The following is a 19,325-nucleotide window of genomic DNA, read 5'->3' on the forward strand; positions in this document are numbered from 1 at the left end:
AATTGAGCTGGGTGGCAAGTTACTTTGATCTGCTTCATTTATTACCACCTGACTCATAGTAATTATTGCCAAATACCATCCTCAAGTTGCTTTTTGTGGATGATATACTGCGTCAAAATTGCTTCTGATTTTTCTTCAAATATGAAACAATTTCCCAATCATTAAATCTTGTGATATTGCATTCTGTTACGTTGCTTTCAATTTATCCTGTTTTGGGAGATAATTGCTTTGCGGAAAAGAGGTAAGGAGGTCCTGTGGGCCTGTGCCACTTGTTTTCTTAACACTGCCTGAACTTTCTTGAATTCTTCGGCATTATATTGGGTGCTAGTTTTGTTTTTGGATTCTTATCTTTACTGGTGTCCCCCCCATCCAATCCCCATTTATATATACAGTATACTATATTTTTTTTTAGAGAGGAACGTATAGTTGGTAGGTATTTTAATAATGCCTTGGCTAATGTTTTTAAAAGCATAAACAAAATGGCTCAACATATGCAGTAAGCTGTAATGGTTTTGGATTGATGTTAGCCACCAGTGTGTGTTTTGGAAACTAAAAAGTTTTCTGATTAGTGCCTCTATTGATAGGTTAAAATGTTGAAAGACTTGTGCCCTGGCATCACGCACTGTGCTGTATTACCTCGGGGTGATAATACTGCTCCTTGTTGGCAGGGTTGGGAATTTACCTTATTAAAGGAATCATCAGCTTGGTGCAGTCTTCTGTAATCTCCTGCCAGCGCCTCAACATGTCATATGCTTTAATAGGTTTTGCTGATGGTGCCACCTCATGGTCACTTTGTACTCTCCCTCTTTTTCTTTCTTTCTCTCTCCCTCCTCTCTCTCTCTCTCTCTCTCTCTCTCTCTCTCTCTCTCTCTCTCTTTCTCCTCTTTCTCCTCTCTCTCTTTCCTCTCTTTTTTTCTTCTCTTTCTTTCCTATCTTTCTTTCCTCTCTTTCTTTCCTCTTTCTCCTCTCTCTTTTTTCTCTTTCCCCTCTTTCTCTTTTTTCTCTCTTTCTCTTTTCTCTCTTCTCTTTTCTCTCTCTTTTCCCTCCTCTCTCTTTTATCTTTTCTCTCTCTCTTTTCTCTATTTTCCTCTTTTCTCTCTTTTCTCTCTTTTCTCTCTTTTCTCTCTTTTCTCTTTTCTCTCTTTTCTCTCTTTTCTCTCTTTTCTCTTTTCTCTCTTTTCTCTCTTTTCTCTCTTTTCTCTCTTTTCTCTCTTCTCTCTTTTCTCTCTCTCTTTCTACTTTCTCTCTCTTTCTCTCTCTTTTTCTCTCTCTTCTTTCTCTTCTCTCTCTCTCTTCTTTCTCTTCTCTCTCTCTCTTCTCTCTCTCTTTCTCTCTCTCTCTCTTTCTCTCTCTTCTCTCTCTTCTCTCTCTTCTCTCTCTTCTCTCTCTTCTCTCTTTTCTCTCTTTTCTCTCTTTTCTCTCTTTTCTCTCTTTTCTCTCTTTTCTCTCTTTTCTCTCTTTTTCTCTCTTTTTCTCTCTTTTTCTCTCTTTTCTCTCTTCTCTCTCTTCTCTCCTCTCTTTTCTCTTTTCTCTCTCTTCTCTCTTTTCTCTCTTTTCTCTCTTTCTTTTCTCTCTTTTCTCTCTTTTCTCTCTTATCTCTCCTCTCTTCTCTCTCTCTCTTCTCTCTCTCTCTCTCTCTCTCTCTCTCTCTCTCTCTCTCTCTCTCTCTCTCTCTCTCTCTCTCTCTCTCTCTCTCTCTCTCTCTCTCTTTCTCTTTCTTTCCCTTTCTTTCTCTCTCTCTCATTCTCTCTCTTTCTTTCTTTCTCTCTTTCTCTTTCTTTCTCTCTCTTTCTTCCTCTCTCTTTCTTTCTCTTTCTTTCTTTCTCTTTCTTTCTTTCTCTTTCTCTTTTTCTTTTTCTCTCTCTCCCTCCTCCCTCCTCTCTCTCTCTCTCTCTTTCCCTTTCTTTCTCTTTCCCTTTCTTTCTCTTTCTCTCTCTCTCTCTTTCTTTCTTTCTTTCTTTCTTTCTCTTTCTCTTTCTCTTTCTTTCTCTTTTTCTTTCTCTTTCTTTCTCTTTTTCTTTCTCTTTTTCTTTCTCTTTCTCTCTCTCCCTCTCCCTCCTCCCTCCTCTCTCTCCTCCTCCTCTCTCTCCTCCTCCTCCTCTCTCCTCCTCCTCTCTCCTCCTCCTCCTCCTCTCTCCTCCTCCTCCTCTCTCCTCCTCCTCTCTCCTCCTCCTCCTCCTCTCTCCTCCTCCTCCTCCTCCTCCTCTCCTCCTCCTCCTCCTCTTCCTCTCCTCCTCCTCCTCTCTCTCTCTCCTACTCCTTCTCTCTCTCCTCCTCCTCCTCTCTCTCCTCCTCTGTCTCCTCCCCTCTCTCTCCTCCCCTCCCTCTCTCCTCCCCTCTCTCTCTCCCCTCTCTCTCCTCCCCTCTCTCTCCCTCCCCTCTCTCCTCCCCTCCCCTCTCTCCTCCTCCCCTCTCTCCTCCTCTCTCTCCTCCTCCCCTCTCCTCTCCCCTCCCCTCTCTCCTCCTCCCCTCTCTCCTCCCCTCTCTCTCCTCCCCTCTCTCTCCTCCCCTCTCTCTCCTCCTCTCTCTCCTCCTCTCTCCTCCTCTCTTGTCTCTCTCTCCTCTCTCTCCTGTCTCCTCTCTCTCCCCTCTCTCTCTCTCTCTCCTCTCTCCTCTCCTCCTCTCTCTCTCCTCCTCTCCTCCCTCCTCCTCCTCCTCCTCTCTCTCTCCCTCTCCTCTTCCTCCTCTCTCTCTCCTCCTCTCTCTCCCTCTCTCTCTCTCTCTCTCTCTCTCTCTCTCTCTCTCTCTCTCTCTCTCTCTCTCTCTCTCTCTCTCTCTCTCTCTCTCCTCTCTCTCCTCTCTTCTCTCTTCTCTCTCCTCTCTTCTCTCTTCTCTCTCCTCTCTCTCTCCTCTTATCCTCTCTTCCTCCCTGCTAACTCCTCTTTTTTTCTTGCCTTCTCTTTCTCCTTCTGTTTCTCCTCTGTCCCCATCTCCTCTTCCACTCTTCCTCTCTCCTCTCCTTTATAAAATGTACATAATATTTACACAAAATGTATTAAAGACTTTATGGTATTACTTGAAATTCAGATTTTTAATATAGAATCTCCCTTACATGAAAGGACGTTCACTGCGTATGATGATACGCATTTAGCACGGAACCGTCATGCCAGGTATGAGTCCTTATTTCATTATGCAGTAGAGCTCCTATAATTTGGATTATGATAAGTTTGTAGATACATATACTGGATGTATTATTGTATTAGTGCATTTGGTGTACAGTATTATTTTGCATTAGAATTCCTTTAATTGTTACATTTTTTGTCACTTCCAGAGTAATTAGTATGCTCCTCTATCTTTTGTATATATTTTCCTGTGAAGTCATTGGAGGTATTGAGAGTTACAGTAGTATAGCCTAGTGTAGTTACCAACTCTTTGCATCTTCATAGTCTTTGATTTACATATTATTCTCTTAATATTTATGTCCAAGAAGAATGAAAATAACTATACTGTGGTTGGAACAAGTCATGAATAACCCGAACTGAAGCATCAGTCCGTTCTAACATTCCATACAGTGGACTCCCGGATTACGTCGTCATTGGAATTCGTAATATTTGGAATAAGTAACGTTTTTTCGTCAAACTATTGTCTCGATCATCATTGAACTTGGTATTAGTCATTTGTCCTGAATGTGTCCATGCAGCCCGAGCAGTCTGACACCATTTACAGCCAGTGTGCCATTGTTTATCAGGTAGCGAGGATGATCCCATGTGTTCATATGATATATTTTGTATTATTCCATTCTTTTCAGTGCTTGCAACTGCTAAATAAGCCATCATGAGCCCTAAGAAAGCTTCTAGTGCCGGCCCTTTCGTAAAGAGGGTGAGAAACACTATAGAATCCAAGAAAGACATCGTTGCAAAATATGAAAGTGGAGTACATGTCGCAGAGCTGACCAGGTTGTATAACAAATCCCATACAACCATCGCTTCTATCGTGGCCATGAGAAAGGAAATCAAGGAAGCTGTTGCTGCGAAAGATGCAAATGTGCTTACAAAACAGAGATCGCAAATACTGGAAGATGTGGAGACTTCGTTGTTAGTGTGGATCAACGAGAAGCAATTATCAGGAGGAAGTGTGATGTAGTCTAATTTGTGAAAAGGCAAGGCAGTTGCAGGATGATCTTGTAAAGAAAATGCCCGGAACTAGTGCTGATATTGGTGAATTTAAGGCCAGAAAAGGCTGGTGTGAGAGATTTAAGAATTGTAGTGGCATACACAGTGTGATATGGCATGGTGAGACTGGCAGTTCAGACAAAAAGCAGCTGAAAAATATGTTCAGGAATTCATAGGGCACATAGAGGCTGAAAAATTCAAACCCCAACAAGTCTTCAGTTGTGACAAAATAGGTCTCGTTTGGAAGAAAATGCCAAAGAGGACCTACATTACTCAGGAGGAAAAGGCATTCCCAGGACACAAGCCTATGAAAGACAGGCTAACACTCAAGTTTTGTAGTAATGCTAGTGGGGATTTCAAAGTGAGGCCTTTACTGGTGTATCACTGAAAATCCCAGAGTGTTTGAGAAAAACATTGTCGTCAAGAGTAAATTGTGTGATGTGGGAAGCAAACATTAAGGCATGGTTCACAAGGGACATTTTCCTTGATTGGTTTAATGACATGTTTGGCCCCAGTGTGAAGAAATACCTCCTGGAAAATAAATTGGAACTCAAGTGCCTCCTATTAATGGACAGTGCTCCTGCTCATCCTTCAGACTTGGAAGAGCAAATGGTGCAGGAGTGAGGTTCTTGCCCCCTAATACCACTCCACTCCTCCAGCCCATGGACCAGCAGGTCATTTCAAATTTCAAAAAACTGTATGCCAAAGCAGTGTTTCAAAAGTGCTTTCAAGTGACCTCAGACACTCAATTGACTCTAAGAGAGAGTTCTGGAAAATCACTTCAATATCTTCCATTGCATAAACTTCATAGGTAAGGCTTGGGAGGGAATGACTTTCAGGACTTTGAACTCTGCTTGGAAAAAATTGTGGCCACAATGTGTACAAGAGAGAGATTTTGAAGGGTTTGGGGCTGACCCTGAGGAGCCTATGTCAGTTGTGGAAAAGTATTGTAGCATTGGGGAATTCCATGGGGGTTGGATGTGAGTTTCGAGGATGTGGAAGAGTTGGTGGAGGACCACAATGAAGCTCTTGCAGATGAAGCTGCAAGAGCTTCATCTGCAACAGTAACAGACCACAGCTCAGGAAATTGCTTCAGAGGAGGAGGAGAGATGGAGGAAGGAGCCTTTTTCAAAGAATAAGGAAATTTGTACAATATGGACGAAGGTGCAAACATTTATGGATGAACATCACCCTGACAAAGCTGTTGCAGGCCGTGTTGGCAACATGTACAATGACAAGGTTGTGTCCCATTTTAGGGAAGTTTTAAAGAAACCCTAGAAACAGACCTCTCTGGAACACCTTTTTGAGCAACAGGGGTTCAGTGATTCTCAAGCTGGTCCTAGTGGCATTAAAAAACTAAGAAGGGAAGTAACCCTGGAAGAGGACTTAGTACCTGAAGTCTTTATGAAAGGGGATTCCCCTTCCATACAATAATACACCTCCATCCTCTCCCCTCCTCCCATCTCATCACTCATCAATAAGTCTTCAATAAAGGTAAGTGTCATTTTAGTATTGTTTTATTCTGCATGTCTCATTGTTTTCTGTGTAAGGAAATTTATATTTCATGTAAAAAATTATTTTTTTTAATACTTTTGGGTGTTGGGAATGGATTAATTGGATTTCCATTATTTCTAATGGGGAAAATTAATTCGGAATTTGTCAGATTTGGGTTTAGTCACTCTCTCTGGAGTGGATTAATTACAAAAACCGGGGGTCCACTTGCTTTGTTCAGTAATATTATTTTCAGTTGATACTGTTTGTGAAAGCATTTATTGTACTTTTGTGCAAGAGGTAAGGAGACCCTTTGTGCAACATGGTATCTCAACGCAGCCTAGACTAGTGTACCTACTTACATTTTGCATATTAACTCTTTCTTCAACGATGGATCAAAACATTATCATAAGTTTCCTCCCTTAAGTGCGGGTTATTTATGATTTATTGTATTTTTTTTTCAATGTCGCTTATGCAGAGAAAATAGATAATAAATGAATTTAGAACAACATACTATATTTTTACTATATGTATATTAGAGGGATAGCTTGTTTATATATATGTGCATGTATAGGCACACATGTGAGAGTACATATAAGTGAAAATTGCATGTGTACATTTTCAGTGTGTGTATGTAAGAATGTGTGTGTATGAATCATTCATTTAATACCGCTTAAAATAATATTCCATGAAATATGTTCATATTGTATGCATATATACCTGAGTGTGTGTATATGTATGTGTATGTGGGAATTTGTGTGTATGAATCAATTATATGATACTGCATATATTATTATTTCATAAAAATTCATGTTCTTGTGTTGCTACACATATATAAGAAGAGAAAGGAGATGGAGATATGGTACATCCGTCTGCTGATACCACCTTAAACACTCAAATAATTTAGTTTCCATTTATTTCTCCTCTTTCCAGTACTGTATACCATTTAATAATAAAGTGGGCAAACTGAACCCTACATAATCAAAACATGACAGTCATAAGTATTAACACAAAGGAAGGGCTACACCCAAAGGGTTAGGAATTCTACCACAGCCATTTTCCACTAGTTCAAGTGTCAGTAGAATCTTTGCTTTACTCATGCTCATTACAGAGAAAAAATAAATGGCCTTCTATGGCCTTTTTATTTCCATCTTCCCGGAAGTTTCACATCAATATATTATGCCTAGCACATTGTGTATCCTTTGAGTTGTAATAATTTCTATTATTGGACCATTAATATTTTTATAACACTTGGCTCTCAATTTCAGTATGGAAGACAATTTCCAGCCCATGAATTTTTCTCCTTCCAAAAGTTCTTACTCTTAGTTCTTTATCAAAAAAAAAAAAATCATAATCTCAATAGTATATTAATGAAGAATTCTAAGTTTATTTTATGTCTAGATATCTAATGATGCTTTTTGTGCCACTATATAATAATTATATATTTTACGGACTGTGATTCAAGCTCCGTCTACCCTTCTGTTTATACACATATACTATATATATTTATTATTTTTATTATCACACTGGCCGATTCCCACCAAGGCAGGGTGGCCCGAAAAAGAAAAACTTTCACCATCATTCACTCCATCACTGTCTTGCCAGAAGGGTGCTTTACACTACAGTTTTTAAACTGCAACATTAACACCCCTCCTTCAGAGTGCAGGCACTGTACTTCCCATCTCCAGGACTCAAGTCCGGCCTGCCGGTTTCCCTGAACCCCTTCATAAATGTTACTTTGCTCACACTCCAACAGCACGTCAAGTATTAAAAACCATTTGTCTCCATTCACTCCTATCAAACACGCTCACGCATGCCTGCTGGAAGTCCAAGCCCCTCGCACACAAAACCTCCTTTACCCCCTCCCTCCAACCTTTCCTAGGCCGACCCCTATGCCGCCTTCCTTCCACTACAGACTGATACACTCTTGAAGTTATTCTGTTTCGCTCCATTCTCTCCACATGTCCGAACCACCTCAACAACCCTTCCTCAGCCCTCTGGACAACAGTTTTGGTAATCCCGCACCTCCTCCTAACTTCCAAACTACGAATTCTCTGCATTATATTCACACCACACATTGCTCTCAGACATGACATCTCCACTGCCTCCAGCCTTCTCCTCGCTGCAACATTCATCACCCATGCTTCACACCCATATAAGAGCGTTGGTAAAACTATACTCTCATACATTCCCCTCTTTGCCTCCAAGGACAAAGTTCTTTGTCTCCACAGACTCCCAAGTGCACCACTCACCCTTTTCCCCTCATCAATTCTATGATTCACCTCATCTTTCATAGACCCATCCGCTGACACGTCCACTCCCAAATATCTGAATACATTCACCTCCTCCATACTCTCTCCCTCCAATCTGATATCCAATCTTTCATCACCTAATCTTTTTGTTACCCTCATAACCTTACTCTTTCCTGTATTCGCTTTCAATTTTCTTCTTTTGCATACCCTACCAAATTCATCCACCAATCTCTGCAACTTCTCTTCAGAATCTCCCAAGAGCACAGTGTCATCAGCAAAGAGCAACTGTGACAACTCCCACTTTATGTGTGATTCTTTATCTTTTAACTCCACGCCTCTTGCCAAGACCCTCGCATTTACTTCTCTTACAACCCCATCTATAAATATATTAAACAACCACGGTGACATCACACATCCTTGTCTAAGGCCTACTTTTACTGGGAAATAATTTCCCTCTTTCCTACATACTCTAACTTGAGCCTCACTATCCTTGTAAAAACTTCACTAATTTCAGTAACCTACCTCCTACACCATACACCTGCAACATCTGCCACATTGCCCCCCTATCCACCCTGTCATACGCCTTTTCTAAATCCATAAATGCCACAAAGACCTCTTTAGCCTTACCTAAATACTGTTCACTTATATGTTTCACTGTAAACACCTGGTCCACACACCCCCTACCTTTCCTAAAGCCTCCTTGTTCATCTGCTATCCTATTCTCCATCTTACTCTTAATTCTTTCAATAATAACTCTACCATACACTTTACCAGGTATACTCAACAGACTTATCCCCCTATAATTTTTGCACTCTCTTTTATCCCCTTTGCCTTTATGCAAAGGAACTATGCATGCTCTCTGCCAATCCCTAGGTACCTTACCCTCTTCCATACATTTATTAAATAATTGCACCAACCACTCCAAAACTATATCCCCACCTACTTTTAACATTTCTATCTTTATCCCATCAATCCCAGCACTATATATAATATATATATATATATATATATATATATATATATATATATATATATATATATATATATATATATATATATATATATATATATATATATATATATATATATATAATTATTTTTTTTATTTTCCCAACATGTTGGCCTTTTGTGCATAATTATATATACATATATATGTATATATATACATATTGTATATTGCCTTTTCAGTCCAAGAAATCCAGAAGGATTGACATCGTTATGGGTTGGCAATGTTTTACCAGAAGTTACGGAAATTATGCTTAGCCAGTTGTTTTCAAAGTAAGTTTTGTACCAGTTGTTTTCAAAGTAAGTTTATATCTGTTGTTTTCAAAGTTAGTTTTATGTCAGTTGTTTTCAAAGTACATTTTATATCAGTTGTTTTCAAAGTAAGTTTTATACCAGTTGTTTTCAAAGTAAGTTTTATGTCTGTTATATTTTTGGGTCATTGGTTTACATTTTCCTTATCCATCATAAGGCTCAGTTATTAATAGTTTCTAGTACATTGATGAGGTGTGGATTCCACAGTGTGTGGGTGGTATGTTCATAGTTGCAACTTTCTTCCTGTTGATACTTTCTGTAATTTAAGACCTAATTTAAACAAGGTTTTGGTTTTATGGTGTAAATGTCAAAAGTTCAGAGTTTAAGTTCAGTTAAAACTTCACTTATTGCAAATATCACTCCTCAGGGCTTTGCTTTATGATTTTCTCTGACATCACTCAACTTTGAGACAGACAGTATCCTAGAATCAAAATGTGAGAATTGGAAATACTACTACTATTACTAGGTATGAAAATCTGTAGATTTTTGTTACAATACATATTAACTGCAAGTTAAAGGAGACTTAGGATGCAGTAGACATAAAAAACATTGTAATAAAAATGGCTGGCTGAAAAAGTTTCTAAGAGTTTCCTTAAAAAACATCTCAGACTTTCTGTTGCAGAAAAATAGGAGATTTTTTATTTTAGAATTGTATAAAAGCAATTATAAACTAGGAAATAGTTTTGGTTGGAGATGATGAAAACACTTGGTTACCTGGCACTTATATTCTGGATTTGTCACCTGTAAATAAATGGGACTATCAAAGGAAATTAGGCATTGGAATTGTAAGCAGACAAAAAAAATATTTAGACATCCTTTTATTTCCATTGCAGTATTTGAGTTTTGACAGTCCTAAGCTGTTACCTTCTATTCCATGTATGACAGTAGCTGAATTGAAGAAGTTTCTATTATATAATTACTAGAAATTATAATAGAAAATTATTTATTTCAGATTCACATATTTTTTTTTCAGACAAGGTCGTGTAACTAGTGTCCGTCTTCTGAAAGAAAAATACTGCGCATTTGTTAACTATGCAGATAAAGTTGCTGCTGGTCGTGCAATGGAAGCGTTACAAGGTCACGAGTTTTGCGGCCAGAAGCTTCTTATTAAATTCCCAGATAATCCCATAGTTAGCAGTGCTCAGAATGCTATCATCAGGAAAAACAAGCCTCAGATTATAAAGAAGTAAGTACAGGTGTAAATATTCTTAACAACATGAACATCTAACATAATAAAAGCGTAGGTATGTCAAATTGATGTCATTAGTAGTGAATCAAAGATCTCTGACAGCTCCCATCATTGTCTGCACACAGAATGTAAACATCAAGGTGATAAGCAAGCCAAAATATACTAAAAAAAGTAAGTAGAGGTGTTGGCTACCTTCTTTGAGTGTCCATCATTTGCACTGTAGTTTTATTCAGTTTCTTGTCATGTATCACTTGGCACTATCAAGTTTTTATTAACAATGGAACATATCCCCAGAATAATATGCAGTGTAAAATAAATTGCAGCTTTAACATTTATAGTCTTACATTACTTTCTTTATATTCTGTAAATTTTCCACACAAATTTCAGCTGTTTTAAGTTTTAATTATTATGGTTAAATTAATTGGAAAATATTTTAGGCAGTTAATGAATTAACATCAAGCTCAATGGTTTCATTGTTATAATAATTATTGAGGGAAAAAGGTACTCTTTAATTTTGCATGTGTGCACAATTCATATATATATATGAAAGACGCAAGTACATCATGTGCTGCAGCCCAAAAGTCATTTAACGTAGATATTTAATAAGCAAATGATATTTACAAGAATGTTTTTTTGACATCACTTAGAATGAATCCATGTGTTATTCATCTTCAACATCATATACACTCAATGGCATAAGAATTTAGTTTTGATTAATTTATTTGGCTTAAATCTTCTGAATTGGGTCACAGGAATTATTTTAGAAAAGTAATTTTTTTCATTCAAAATACTGTATACAGTATGTATTATTTGATATTTTAGAGGATAAGGTACTGAATGAAAAAGCAAAAGTCGCAGTGAATGAGAATGCACAAGTCACAGTGAATGAGAATGCACAAGTCACAGTGAATGAGAATGCACAAGTCACAGTGAATGAGAATGCACAGGTCACAGTGAATGAGAATGCACAAGTCGCAGTGAAAGAGAATGCACAAGTCGCAGTGAAAGAGAATTCATAAGTCGCAGTGAAAGAGAATGCATAGGTCGCAGTGAATGAGAATGCACAAGTCGCAGTGAATGAGAATGCACAAGTCACTGTGAATGAGGAAGTAAGAGTGGCAGTGAATGAAAAACTTGATAAGGAATGAGAAAGTCAAAATGATAATGAATGAGAAAATTGGAGTAATAGTGACTGAGACAGTAAGAAAGGCAATTAAGTAAGAGTGGCAGTGAATGAGAAGTAAGAATCCAGTATACACAGCTATTGCTATTCCAGTAACCACCAGGAGGTAATCACAAGTAGGTTGTACAAAAAGGCATACATGTACATACACACAGACTGGATCAGGAGCTGAGACTCAACCCTGCAACCACAGATTGGCAAGTACAAGTAGAGGAATGGATGCTTATATTCACACATGCATATATACATACATGCCCACATTCATACACATACACACACCTGCACACACATATATGTACTGTACATAAATATAAATATGCAGAAGGCCATATTCTTGGGAGTTTGTCACAGCAGTCAGTCAATACTGTAGTTAAGGGCAGCACATGGTTGAAGAAGAGCTGCAAAGGCTAATTTTTCATGCTGTTTTTTGGAATTGTTTGAAAGGAGGATACTTTTGGCAGGAGCAACACATTGGTATTAGTTTCAAGGCAAATAAAAGATCCTAATTTTTAAAGCATTCCACTCTACCAAATGATAACAAGAAACAGCACTAAAACATAAACCTAGAAAGCACCACTGTTTTTTGCTGTGGGGCAGGATTTTTTTTTTTTACTGTGTGTATGCACACAGTACACTCATTGCACAGACCCATTTTCTAATATCTAGGCCAAAATTTACCACTCACAGCTTGACTTGAGTGAGCTGAGCTCATGTGAGGGAGTCTGGGCTCAATGACATAGTTGTGCATGAGGGCCACTGAAAGGGTTCATACAATCTGAGGAATTGTTGTAGATATGGATATTTCTCATTCTTTTTCAAAATGTTTATCATTAATCTTTGCACATTTTGGCATGAAATAAACACAAATCATATACCCACCTTACTAGTAAGTATGACACAATAGCCGTATGTCCAGTAGTAACCCAATGAAAATTGTGTACAGTTTTCCCTTTCCTTGCTCCTCAAAGAGGGTTTTCCCCACAAGATATTGTGAGCAGCAATGGCAGATGAAAGAAACACCACTGTAATCTTATACTAATCACTTATTTTCAAGAGTGTAGCAGTGAAAGAGTTAAATGTATTGTATTTAAACCCACCATGAGTAAATGAAATGGAGCACATTCAGAAAACAGTTAAAAAAAAAATTGTTGTTAATGGGCATTAAAATTGTAGCTTCAAATGACGTATAGTATCGCAGTAAGTTTAAAGAAATGTGTGGACGAGTTAATTTATCCACTCTGAACTATTTCTGAGACTTCATTAAGTGAAGATAAATTGACAAATATTATGCCAAGATTTAATGAAAGGATAAGAATGACTCCAATGTATAGGCCTGTCTTGGAAACAAGTTTTTTTTTTTTTTTTTTTTTTTTTTCAACAAGTCGGCCGTCTCCCACCGAGGCAGGGTGACCCAAAAAAGAAAGAAAATCCCCAAAAAGAAAATACTTTCATCATCATTCAACACTTTCACCACACTCGCACATTATCACTGTTTTTGCAGAGGTGCTCAGAATACAACAGTCTAGAAGCATACACATATAAAGATACACAACATATCCCTCCAAACTGCCAATATCCCAAACCCCTCCTTTAAAGTGCAGGCATTGTACTTCCCATTTCCAGGACTCAAGTCCGACTATATGAAAATAACCGGTTTCCCTGAATCCCTTCACTAAATATTACCCTGCTCACACTCCAACAGATCGTCAGGTCCCAAGTACCATTCGTCTCCATTCACTCCTATCTAACACGCTCACGCACGCTTGCTGGAAGTCCAAGCCCCTTACCCACAAAACCTCCTTTACCCCCTCTCTCCAACCCTTTCGAGGACGACCCCTACCCCGCCTTCCTTCCCCTATAGATTTATATGCTTTCCATGTCATTCTACTTTGATCCATTCTCTCTAAATGACCAAACCACCTCAACAACCCCTCTTCTGCCCTCTGACTAATACTTTTATTAACTCCACACCTTCTCCTAATTTCCACACTCCGAATTTTCTGCATAATATTTACACCACACATTGCCCTTAAACAGGACATCTCCACTGCCTCCAACCGTCTCCTCGCTGCTGCATTTACCACCCAAGCTTCACACCCATATAAGAGTGTTGGTACTACTATACTTTCATACATTCCCTTCTTTGCCTCCATAGATAACGTTTTTTGACTCCACATATACCTCAACGCACCACTCACCTTTTTTCCCTCATCAATTCTATGATTAACCTCATCCTTCATAAATCCATCCGCCGACACGTCAACTCCCAAGTATCTGAAAACATTCACTTCTTCCATACTCCTCCTCCCCAATTTGATATCCAATTTTTCTTTATCTAAATCATTTGACACCCTCATCACCTTACTCTTTTCTATGTTCACTTTCAACTTTCTACCTTTACACACATTCCCAAACTCATCCACTAACCTTTGCAATTTTTCTTTAGAATCTCCCATAAGCACAGTATCATCAGCAAAAAGTAACTGTGTCAATTCCCATTTTGAATTTGATTCCCCATAATTTAATCCCACCCCTCTCCCAAACACCCTAGCATTTACTTCCTTAACAACCCCATCTATAAATATATTAAACAACCATGGTGACATTACACATCCCTGTCTAAGACCTACTTTTACCGGGAAATAGTCTCCCTCTCTTCTACACACCCTAACCTGAGCCTCACTATCTTCATAAAAACTCTTTACAGCATTTAATAACTTACCACCTATTCCATATACTTGCAACATCTGCCACATTGCTCCTCTATCCACTCTATCATATGCCTTTTCTAAATCCATAAATGCAATAAAAACTTCCCTACCTTTATCTAAATACTGTTCACATATATGCTTCAATGTAAACACTTGATCTACACATCCCCTACCCACTCTGAAACCTCCTTGCTCATCCGCAATCCTACATTCTGTCTTACCTCTAATTCTTTCAATTATAACCCTACCGTACACTTTTCCTGGTATACTCAGTAAGCTTATTCCTCTATAATTTTTACAGTCTCTTTTGTCCCCTTTCCCTTTATATAAAGGGACTATACATGCTCTCCGCCAATCCCTAGGTACCTTCCCCTCTTTCATACATTTATTGAACAAAAGTACCAACCACTCCAACACTATATCCCCCCCTGCTTTTAACATTTCTGTCATGATCCCATCAGTACCAGCTGCTTTACCCCCTTTCATTTTACGTAATGCCTCACGTACCTCCCCCACACTTACATTCTGCTCTTCTTCACTCCTAAAAGATGGTATACCTCCCTGACCAGTGCATGAAATTACTGCCTCTGTTTCTTCCTTAACATTTAAAAGTTCCTCAAAATATTCTCGCCATCTACCTAATACCTCCATCTCCCCATCTACTAACTCCCCTACTCTGTTTTTAACTGACAAATCCATATTTTCCCTTGGCTTTCTTAACTTGTTTAACTCACTCCAAAATTTTTTCTTATTTTCATTAAAATTTCTTGACAGTGCCTCTCCCACTCTATCATCTGCTCTCCTTTTGCACTCTCTCACCACTCTCTTTACCTTTCTTTTACTCTCCATATATTCTGCTCTTCTTATAACACTTCTGCTTTGTAAAAACCTCTCATAAGCTACCTTTTTCTCTTTTATCACACCCTTTACTTCATCATTCCACCAATCACTCCTCTTTCCTCCTGCACCCACCCTCCTATAACCACAAACTTCTGCCCCACATTCTAATACTGCATTTTTAAAACTATTCCAACCCTCTTCAACCCCCCCATTACTCATCTTTGCACTATCCCACCTTTCTGCCAATAGTCGCTTATATCTCGCCCGAACTTCCTCCTCCCTTAGTTTATACACTTTCACCTCCCTCTTACTTGTTGTTGCCACCTTCCTCTTTTCCCATCTACCTCTTACTCTAACTGTAGCTACAACTAAATAATGATCCGATATATCAGTTGCCCCTCTATAAACATGTACATCCTGGAGCCTACCCATCAACCTTTTATCCACCAATACATAATCTAATAAACTACTTTCATTACGTGCTACATCATACCTTGTATATTTATTTATCCTCTTTTTCATAAAATATGTATTACTTATTACCAAATTTCTTTCTACACATAGCTCAATTAAAGGCTCCCCATTTACATTTACCCCTGGCACCCCAAATTTACCTACTACTCCCTCCATAACATTTTTACCCACTTTAGCATTGAAATCCCCAACCACCATTACTCTCACACTTGATTCAAAACTCCCCACGCATTCACTCAACATTTCCCAAAATCTCTCTCTCTCCTCTACACTTCTCTCTTCTCCAGGTGCATACACGCTTATTATAACCCACTTTTCACATCCAATCTTTATTTTACTCCACATAATCCTTGAATTAATACATTTATAGTCCCTCTTTTCCTGCCATAGCTTATCCTTCAACATTATTGCTACTCCTTCTTTAGCTCTAACTCTATTTGAAACCCCTGACCTAATCCCATTTATTACCAACCTACTACCTATACTACTACCTATATTGGAAACAAGTGTAGTTCTTAAAACACTGGTGAAGACTAATTGGTTGAAACATTTAGAACATAAAAATCTAAAAAAAAGATAGAGTTTAGTTTTAGATCTGATAGATCCTGCAGTATATCTAATCTTTTGAGTTATAACATGTATAGAGATTGTACAGAAATAAATTAAGGGGTAAGTTATGTTTACTTTGAATTAAAAATAATGTTTCTCATTAGAGATTAAGTTGGAAATTGCAAAATATAGGTAATAAAAGCAGATTTTTGCATTAAACAAAGAACTTTTTTTATGAAAGTTATGGATAAAGAAAAAAAAAAAAGTCTTTCTATGGTGATCTCTAATGGGATCCCACAAGGATCATCCTTCATAAATCCATCCGCCGACACGTCAACTCCCAAGTATCTGAAAACATTCACTTCTTCCATACTCCTGCTCCCCAATTTGATATCCAATTTTTCTTTATCTAAATCATTTGATACCCTCATCACCTTACTCTTTTCTATGTTCACTTTCAACTTTATACCTTTACACACATTCGCAAACTCATCCACTAACCTTTGCAATTTTTCTTTAGAATCTCCCATAAGCACAGTATCATCAGCAAAAAGTAACTGTGTCAATTCCCATTTTGAATTTGATTCCCCATAATTTAATCCCACCCCTCTCCCGAACACCCTAGCATTTACTTCTTTTACAACCTCATCTATAAATATATTAAACAACCATGGTGACATTACACATCCCTGTCTAAGACCTACTTTTACCGGGAAGTAGTCTCCCTCTCTTCTACACACCCTAACCTGAGCCTCACTATCCTCATAAAAACTCTTTACAGCATTTAGTAACTTACCACCTATTCCATATACTTGCAACATCTGCCACATTGCTCCTCTATCCACTCTATCATATGCCTTTTCTAAATCCATAAATGCAATAAAAACTTCCCTACCTTTATCTAAATACTGTTCACATATATGCTTCAATGTAAACATGTGATCTACACATCCCCTACCCACTCTGAAACCTCCTTGCTCATCTGCAATCCTACATTCTGTCTTACCTCTAATTCTTTCAGTTATAACCATACCGTACACTTTTCCTGGTATACTCAGTAAACTTATTCCTCTATAATTTTTACAATCTCTTTTGTCCCCTTTCCCTTTATATAAAGGGACTATACATGCTCTCCGCCAATCCCTAGGTACCTTCCCCTCTTTCATACATTTATTAAACAAAAGTACCAACCACTCCAACACTATATCTCCCCCTGCTTTTAACATTTCTGTCATGATCCCGTCAGTTCCAGCTGCTTTACCCTCTTTCATTCTACGTAATGCCTCACTTACCTCCCCCACACTTACATTCTGCTCTTCTTCACTCCTAAAAGATGGTATACCTCCCTGATCAGTGCATGAAATTACCGCCTCCCTTTCTTCCTTAACATTTAAAAGTTCCTCAAAATATTCTCGCCATTTATCTAATACCTCCATCTCCCCATCTACTAACTCCCCTACTCTGTTTTTAACTGACAAATCTATACTTTCCCTAGGTTTTCTTAACTTATTTAACTCCAAAATTTTTTCTTATTTTCATTAAAATTTTTTGACAGTGCCTCTCCCACTCTATCATTAATTCTTGTGGGAAATATTATTTCGGTTTTAGGCCATTTCGGTTTTAGGCCAACCTTCTGGAATGGATTACTGCTGATAACCGAGGGTCCACTGTACTATTTATTAAAAAGATAAAGTACATTTATTTAACCCTTAAACGGTCCAAACGTATATATACGTTCTCTCGCGTAGCGCCCCAAACGTATATATACGTTTCATTTGTCATTCATTCAACATTGGCACGATAGGCCTGAGTTGCCTAGACATGAGAGAATGGGTGTGCACTCTCAGTGTGTGCCATACGAAAAAAATTTTGGATGCCTGGGTACCACATGCTCTTTTTTCCTATTAAAAAAAAAAAATTATTTTCTCTCAAAATATTTGGGGCACTGCGCAGGTAAACGTATATATACGTCTGGACCATTTAAAGGTTAAAAATTGTCTTCATAAATACAATAGTTAATGGCTTGTACAAAATTGTATCTTTAATATATTTTGCCAAAAGCAGTGGAATTTTAAGTCTTATACAGTCTACTTAAAACAGAAGGTGACACCTTATCGTGATTTCTACTTCTGTAGCTACCATTAAATATGATAGCACACATGGATAAAAATAAAAGAATGCAGTGTAGAGTGAATCCGACATTTAAAGAAGTAAACAAAACGAAGTTCATCAACTTGCAACAAATGAGAAGCCATATTTAAAAATGAAAAATTATGAGGAATGAATAAAATGCTAAATTTGTCTTCATTGGCAAATGCAAGAACAGTTATAACTTCTTTCATTTCATGAGTTTTATGTCTTGTGAAAACAGGACTACAATTTAAAGTGTCTTCACAATTTCTATACTTACAGATTAGCATAATTTTGTGAACCTTCATTTTTCAGCTAGTTTATTTTCATTAATGAAGTTCCTAAAGTTTACTCTGGGAAATTTTCTAAGTTTTCATTGCAAGAAGAACTTGCAAATGGAAAATGACAAACAGTATAATGATAGTTCTGTAGAAAATGACCTTGTTAGTTGATAATAGGGAAGGCATGACAGCCACATGCAAGATCATAAAAGAATGCAAGGAAATGGATGAAGAAAGTTGGCACCATCAACAATGGAAAGAGGTCATGTTTGTAAAATGAAAATAGTACCAAAGTACAGCTTTGAAAATTGTGATAAACTAGCGGAATGGAATCCAAGAGAAAAATTTTAAAATTACATCACAACTAAACACTGAAAATGGGACACAACAAGCATAGCTCAGTTACTGCAACTATAGTAGGCAATCTCCAATATATAATTCAATACACATTTAAGTACATGCTCCCAGGAACAGTTACTTTTTATGAAAAGTTGCCAGCTAATATACTTCATTGTTGACTAAATCACAATAATCCCATCACTAATTCAGTGGCTTTAATGTAAGTTAACAGGAGTCTGCTTTGTGTAATTGATTATTTGCATGGCTGTGTAAGAATTGTAAAGATGTATATTTACAAAATGCAGAATGAAGAACAAATGAATAAATTACAAAAAAATTACAAATTTTACTTGATAATATTCCAGGGCTGACTGAAATAGTGTCCAATTTTTATTTCCAGTTGGTGGATTTGTTGTGATATGTATGCTGTTGTGTCATGAATGCATATCTGTATTCA

The 19,325-nt window shown here is 37.8% G+C and overlaps 1 protein-coding gene across 2 annotated transcripts in view; it reads left to right on the forward strand.

Annotated features, from left to right (window-relative positions):
- LOC128700703 (uncharacterized) overlaps positions 1 to 12,903 on the forward strand; it is a 63,281-nt gene extending 50,378 nt beyond the window's left edge. Inside the window, exons 11-14 of one of the 2 annotated variants that reach the window (XM_070097234.1) lie at positions 3,060 to 3,110; positions 9,044 to 9,133; positions 10,146 to 10,358; positions 10,487 to 12,903. In XM_070097234.1, the coding sequence (XP_069953335.1) occupies positions 3,060 to 3,110; positions 9,044 to 9,133; positions 10,146 to 10,358; positions 10,487 to 10,493 (361 nt within the window). In that variant the 3' untranslated portion in view covers positions 10,494 to 12,903. Of the gene's footprint in view, positions 1 to 3,059; positions 3,111 to 9,043; positions 9,134 to 10,145 lie in introns of both variants that reach the window. The other variant, XM_070097235.1, reaches the window with a different exon arrangement.
- The last annotated feature ends 6,422 nt before the right edge of the window (positions 12,904 to 19,325 follow it).

Source organism: Cherax quadricarinatus, chromosome 56, assembly GCF_038502225.1.
Source record: "Cherax quadricarinatus isolate ZL_2023a chromosome 56, ASM3850222v1, whole genome shotgun sequence".
In the NCBI taxonomy this organism is placed as follows: Eukaryota; Metazoa; Arthropoda; class Malacostraca; order Decapoda; family Parastacidae; genus Cherax; species Cherax quadricarinatus.